The sequence below is a fragment of the Callorhinus ursinus genome, unplaced genomic scaffold (assembly GCF_003265705.2).
Source record: "Callorhinus ursinus isolate GAN/ISIS: 27379988/994484 unplaced genomic scaffold, GSC_fseal_2.0 scaffold55, whole genome shotgun sequence".
In the NCBI taxonomy this organism is placed as follows: Eukaryota; Metazoa; Chordata; class Mammalia; order Carnivora; family Otariidae; genus Callorhinus; species Callorhinus ursinus.
This window is the reverse complement of record NW_027397117.1, coordinates 2,296,339-2,303,660: the sequence shown is the minus strand read 5'-3', so window position 1 is coordinate 2,303,660 and position 7,322 is coordinate 2,296,339. Positions and strand designations below refer to the sequence as shown.

The window sequence follows — 7,322 nt, the reverse complement described above, 5'->3', positions numbered from 1 at the left end:
CGCCGCCGCCACCACCAATGGTAAAAGGCCTGGAGCCGCCAGCGTGCTAACCCCGCCCGCCGTCTGAGCCAATCCGGGCCAGGGACGGGGCCGGGGCGGGGCCGGGGCGGGGCCAAGCGCAGCAGGGGCGCTCTCCCCGCCACTCTCGGCGGGCCTGGGGCGGGCGCGGCGGTGGTTGCCGGCTTGTGGCTCCGCGGGTCGTGCGGACCGCGTGGTGTGGCCCACAGAGCTCCGGCCCGTCATGCTGGTAGTAAACCGAGGCCCACGGAGGTGACCCCTGCCTCGAACACTCTCGTCCTTGGGGAAGCTGCGCCTCTGCCCGGAGAGGATTCTGAGCCTCTTTTCTCACTGGATTTTTACAGCGGCCACCTTCCTACTGTCTCCCTGCCTCCAGGCTCACTGCTACTGTTCTTTCAGAGCCACCAGCCTGCCGGTCCTAATGCACCAGCCTAATCCCCACCATGTCCCTGACGGAAACTTACCAGTGGTTCTGCCCTTCCCACCAGGTCCCTAACCCACAGAGCCATCGCTTGCAGCCTTCCCAGTCTCGGTTCCAGCTCCTATCCTGATCCCAAGCCTGCGCTGACCGGAATGCCCTTACCCGTAGAGCAAAACCCCACTCCCTGAGGGCTTGGGCTTCCGTTGGGGGGAGGGGGAATCCACCCTCCTGCAGAGAGTCCTGGGAGGTGAGATGGCCCTCACCTCTCTGTCCCTCCCGGGCTGCACGCAGGTGGCAGGGAGTGTCTGCTGAATGACATGGACATCCGGAAGCCCCCGTCAGTCCCATCCTCTGCCCTCTCCTGACTGGTGCTGTGGTGCAACCAGCGCTAGGAAGTACATTCTGAAGAAAATTCCCTTTAAGACCTGGGGAATTTCTAGAAACATGGGTGTAGTAGATAGGAGGGGTGGAAATCTCTCTTTGGGGAAGCCAGCCAGGAGGAATGGGGAGGAAGGAAAGGAAATCTGAACAAGTCATCAACGGGCAGAGTGGTGGGGAGTGCTGGGACCCGGGATGATACAGGGTGTACTTGTGCCAGGAGCCTCTCAGAGCTGTGGAGCCTGGCACCTGGGCCAACGCTGGGCCTGGCAGATCTCCACCCATGGGGGCACTGTGACACCCTGTGGACCAACACAAGGCAGGGGGAACCCTTGGAGCTCCTCCAAGCCAGCCTCCAAAGGGTCCAGGTCATCGGGGGCATGTGGGATAGCTGCTCAGGAGCCAGATGCTCTTCCAGAGGCAGCCTCAGAAGAGCAGTGGGGGTGGGCCAGGAAAACCCAGGGATGGGGGCTCTCGCTGAGTCTGAGCAGAGTACGCCCGCTCTGGGGCGTGAACGAGGAGCCTGAGAAGAACCACTGCAAGAGGCTGACACAAGACTCCAGGCAGCAAAGGCCTTCTCTTTCCACACCAATCTGGTTACACAGCCTGGCCCACTACCCACAAGAGGTCCCCAAGCGAGGTTCTTCAGGACCCATAGCTGGACCACAGAGAAGATCAGTAGAGTGGATCCCAGATGTCTGTGACAGAGTCTCCGAGGATGACCTTCTCCCACTCCGAAAGCTGAGCCACCAAGCCCCGATTGGGATGCACGTTGTTTTTGCACTTCTTGACATAGGCCCAGGACTTCTGTCAATGCAAGGAAAGAAAGCAGACTTCAGGGTTGAACCGAGGCCAGCTCAGAAGGGACAGGAGGCACCTGCCCATGGGCCAGCAACATGGCTTAACGGCTAGACAGAGATAGCAGCAGCCCAAGGTTAATACATCAGGGCAAGGAGTCATAGGAACTGGCTCTGTTCTGAGCAAGCCCCTCTGCTGCTAGATATGGAGACAGAGATCATTCTTCTTTCAGATGGCCCCTGTGAAGGTTCAGGCAACATGGCTGAAAACTCCTGTGGGCAGGAGAGCCCCATGCCCATGCCTGGCACACAATGCAACCTCAACAAAGGTTTGCGCTGTGAATGGATAAATTCATGGAAAGGGGAAGAGAACTATAGGGGAAATTCTCCAAAAAAGGGAAACTGAAGCCACTTTCTTTCAGACGTCCACCTTAAAATGCAGGAGGGAAAAGGACAAGCTGGTCTCTGTCTGGATGGAGGACAGAGGAAAAAGGAAAAGGCCAAACTAGGAAGAGAAGAAATGCATCCCAACCTAATAAAGGCCATATATGACAAGCCCACGAGTAACATCATACTCAGTGGTGAAAGACTGAAAACTTTTCCCCTAAGATCAGGAACAAGAGAAGGATGCTAACTTTCATCACTTCTATTCAACATTGTACTAGAAGTCCTAACCAGAACAAAAGAGGGAGGGAGGGGAGTGGAGGGGAGAGGAGGGGAGAAGGGAAAAGAAAGAGGCATCCAAATCGGAGAAGTAAAATTACCTGTTTGCAGATGACGTGGTTTCATGTGTAGAAAACCTTAAGGATTATACCAAAAAAATCTGTCAGAATAAATGAATTTAGCAATGTTGCCACATTACAAAATCAACACTCAAAATCAGTTGCATATCTATACGCTAACGATGAACAATCTGAAAAGTAAATTAAGAACACAATTCCATTTACAATAGCATCCATACTTAGAAATAAACTTAACCGAGGAGGTAAAAGACCTGTACCCTGAAAATTATGAAACATGGCTGAAACTTAAAAAGACACAAATAAATGGAAAGACAACCTATGCACATGGATAGGAAGACTTGATACTGTTAGGATGTCAGTACTACTCAAAGTATCTATAGATTTAATGCAATCTCTACCAAATCCCAACAGCATTTCTTGCAGAAACTGAAAAACCAATCCTAAAATTCATATGGAATCTCAAGGGACCCCCAAATAGCCAAAACAATCTTGAAAAAAGAGAATAGTACTGGAATTCTCATACTTCCTGATTTCAAATCTCTGAAGTTATTATAAAACTACAGTGATCAAAAAGTGTGGTATTGGCGTAAGGACAGACATTTAGACCAAAGGAACAGGAGAGACAGCCCAGAAATAAGCCCTTGCATATATGGCCAAATGGTTTCAACAAGAGTGTCAAAACCATTCAAAGGAGAAAGGACAGTCTTTTCAACAAATGGTGCTGGGAAAACTGGACATCCATATGCAAAGAGTCAAGCTGGACCCCTACCTCACACTATGTACAAAATAAACTCAAAATGATTGAAGACCTAAATGTGAGAGCTTAAACTATAAAAATCCTAGATGAAAACATGGGAGAAATGCTTCATAACATTGGATTTGGCAATGATTTCTCTGATAAGACACCAAAAGCACAGGTGATTAAAAAATGGACAAATTGGACTACATCAAAATAACAAACTTCTATGCATCAAAAGACACGATCAACAGAGTGAAAAGGCAGCCACAGAATGGGAGGAAACATTCCAAAATCATATGTCTGATATATATCCAGGTGTTAATATGAAGAATATAGAAAGAGCTCCTAAAACTCAACAGTAACAACAAAAGCCCAAACAACCCAACTAAAAAAACAGGCAAAGAACTTGAATAGACATTTCTCCAAAAGATAAATGAATGATCAATAAGCACATAAAAAGATTTGCTCAACATCACTAATCATTAGGGAAATGCAAATCAAAACTACAATGAGATACCACCTCACACCCATTAAGATAATTATTATATTTAAAAAAAAACAAAACAGAACACAACAAGCACTGGCAGGAATGTAGAGGAACTTGAACGCTTCTGCACTGTTGGTGGGAATGTAAAATGGTGCAGCCGCTATGGAAAAACAGTATGGAGATTCCTCAAAAAATTAAAAATAGAGATACCATATAATCCAGCAATTCCACTTCTGGGTATCTACCCAAAAGAACTGAAAGCAGGGTCTTGAAGAGATATTTATACACCCATATTTGTAGCAGCATTATTCACAATACCTAAAACATGGAAGCAACCCAAGTGTCCATCAATGGATGAATAGAAAAACAAAATGTGGCATACATACACAATGGAATATTATTCTATCTTTAAAAAGGAAATTCTGACACACGAGACAACATGTGGATGTACCTTGGGGACATTATGAGAAGTGAAATAAACCAGGCAACAAAAAGACAAATACTGTGCAATCCACTGATATGAGGTACCTAGAGTAGTTGAGATCAGAGACAGGGAGTAGAATGGTGGCTGCATGGCCTGAGGGAGGCAAGAATGGGGAGTTAGTGTTTAATAGGCATAGAGTTCCAGTTTTACAAGATGAAAAGAGTTATGGGGATGGATGATGGTGATGGCTGTACAACACTAGAAAGTACTTAATACCACTGAACTGTACACTTTAAAAAAAATGGTTAGGGGGTGCCTGGGTGGCTCAGTCGGTTAAATGTCCAACTCTTGGTTTTGGCTCAGGTCATGATCTCAGGGTCATGAGATCAAGCCCCATGTCAGGCTCCACGTTCAGTGTGGAGTCTGCTTGAGATTCTCTCTCCCTCTGCCCTGCCCCCCTCTTGCATGTGCTCTCTAAAATAAATAAAATCATTTAAAAAGTGGTTAAGATGGTAAATGTTGCATTATGTGTATTCTAACACAATACAAAGAGAGAAAAAAACTACAATGAGATGCCACCTCATACCCATTAGGATGGCTACCATTTAATAAAAAACAACAGAAAATACAAGTGTTGGCAAGGCTGTGAAGAAACTGGAACCCTTGTGCACTGTTGGTGGGAATGTAAAATGGTGTAACTGCCATGGAAAACAGTAGAGTGATTGCTCAAAAAAGTAAAAATAGAATTACCATATGATCCAGCAATTCCACTCTGGGTATATAATACCCAAAATAACTGAAAGCAGGTGGCCAGTGGGGCTTGTGTTTATGGGCTCAAAAGGGCAGTAGCAAAACAAGAAATAATTCTTAACTGGCTATCATCCCAAGGCTCAGTGCAAAAGGAGCAGACAGAAACACCTATCTTCCAGTCTTCCCCTGAGAAAGATATATTTACATACTTTTAAAGTTGCTTCCAATCAGCCTGAATCCAAGTGCAGACCGAAATCCTCCCCTTTAGGGCACTGATAGGTCTTGGCAAACCCTCAATTACTGAGAGCCACTAAGAACAAAGCAGGCTGCTTGGACAATGGGAAAGGTTTGAGAGATAACCAAGAACTAGCAAAGAGTTTAACCATAAGGTTCATTTCCTACACCAGGCCACTCCTTCAAGACTGGGAAAGGTGGCTGTTTTCCCTAATGCATAGAAACCAACAGAGTCAAGGAAAATGAAAAAACAGAGGAATACATTCTAAATGAAAGAAAAAGATAAAACCTCATAACAACCTCTTAATGAAATGGGGAGAAGTGATTTACCTGATAAAGAGTTCATGTCATAATGATGCTCACCGAGGTCAGGAGAACAATGCATGAACAAAATGAGAATTCCAACTAAGAGAGAGAAAACAAAGTACCAAACAAATCACAGAGCTGAGGAATACAATAACTGAACTGAAAAAAATACAATAGAAGGATTCAATCACAGACTACATGAAGTGGAAGAAAGGATCTGTGGACTCAAACACAGTGGAGTGGAATCAAAGCAGAAAAAGAAGAAAGAAAACAAGAGAAGAGAAGGAAGAGGAAAGAAAAGAAAAGGAAAAGAAAAGAGGAAGAAAGGAAAGAGGGAAAGAAGGAAGGAAGGAAGGAGAAAACAGTGAGCATATCTTAAAGGACTTATGAGCAGTATCGAGAGGATCGATGTTAACATTACAGGGGTCCCAGAAGGACAAGAAAGAGAAAGGGGCAGCCAACTTATTTGAAGAAATAACACTGCATACTTCCCTAACCTGGAAAAGGAAATAGATATCCAGAGCCCAGAGAATTCCAAAAAAGATGCACCCAAAGAGATCCACACCAAGACCTATCAAAATTAAACTGTCAAAAGTTAAAGACAAGGATGGAATCTTAAAAGCAACAAGGGAAAAACAACTTGGTACACACAAGGGAAGCCCCATTAAACTCTCAGCAGATTTTCAGCAGAAACATTGCAGGTCAGAAGGAAGTGATGTGATATAGTCAAAGTGCTGAAAGAAAAAAACTGCCAACCAAGAATACTCTACAGAGCATACCAGTCCTTCAGAATTGAAGGAGAGATAAAGAGTTTTCCAGGCAATCAAGAGTTGAAGAAGTTAATCACCTCTAGACCAGCTTTACAAGAAATGTTACAGGGATTTAAGCTGAAATGTTACAGGGATTTACAAGAAATGTTACAGGGATTTAAGCTGATAAGTAACAGAAAAACAGGCAAGTATAAATATCACTGGTAAAGTAAAATTCAGAATAATCTAATGTAAAGGTGGTAGGTTCACTTATAAATCTAGTATGAAGGTTAAAAGACAAAAATAGTACAAATAGCTGTAACTACATCTTTAATGATATAAAAGACAAAAAGATGTAAATTGTGACATCAAAACCATAAAACGTGGGAGTTGGGTAGTAAAGATGCAGAGCTTTAGACTGTGTTCAAATTTAAGTTGTTATCAACTGAAGACAGACTGTTATAAGTTGTTTTATGTAAGCCTCATAGTAACCACAGAGCAAAAACCTATAATAGATACACAAAAGATAAAGGAATAGCATACCACTATGGACAAATCACCAAATCACAAAGGAAGAGTGCAAGAGAACGAAAAAGGAATTACAAAAATAGCCAAAATACAGTTAACAAAATGGCAGTAAGTCCATACCTATCAATAATTACCTTAAATGTAAATGGACTAAATTCTCCAATCAAAAGACAGAGTGTCTATATGCTGCTTAAGACACTCACTTCAGATGTTCGGGCACACACAAACTGAAAGTGAAGGGACAGCAAAAGATACTCCATGCAAATGGAAACCAGAAGAAAGCTGGGGCTGCTATACTTATATCAGACAAAATAGACTTTAAGACAAAGACTGTAATAAGAGACAAAAAAGGTCATTATGTAATGAGAAAGGGGTCAATACAACAAGAGGATGTAAAATTTATAAATATTTATGCACCCAACATGGGAGCACCTAAATATATAAACTAAATATTAACAGACCTAAAGAGAGAAATAGACAGCAATATAATAATAGTAGGGGACTTTAATACCCCACTTTCATCAACAGATAGGTCATCCAGACAGAAAATCAATAAGGAAACACTGGCCTTAAATGACACAATAAACCAGGTGGACTTAACAGACATTTACAGAACATTCCATCCCAAAGCAGAATACACATTCCTCTCAAGTGCACATGGAACATCCTCCAGGACAGATCACACATTAGGCCACAAAACAAATCGTAATAAATTTGAGAAGACTGAAATATTATCAAGCATCTTTTC

At 43.5% G+C, this 7,322-nt stretch overlaps 1 protein-coding gene across 3 annotated transcripts in view; it reads right to left on the bottom strand.

The window, feature by feature from the left end:
* Positions 1 to 1,375: 1,375 nt before the first annotated feature.
* The window catches only part of STYXL1 (serine/threonine/tyrosine interacting like 1), a 59,820-nt gene continuing 53,873 nt past the window's right edge, over positions 1,376 to 7,322 (bottom strand). For 2 of the 3 annotated variants that reach the window (XM_073884286.1, XM_073884287.1), the window contains one exon: positions 1,376 to 1,624. In XM_073884286.1, coding sequence (XP_073740387.1) covers positions 1,493 to 1,624 — 132 coding nt within the window. In that variant the 3' untranslated portion in view covers positions 1,376 to 1,492. Of the gene's footprint in view, positions 1,625 to 2,378; positions 2,415 to 7,322 lie in introns of all 3 variants that reach the window. The other variant, XM_073884288.1, reaches the window with a different exon arrangement.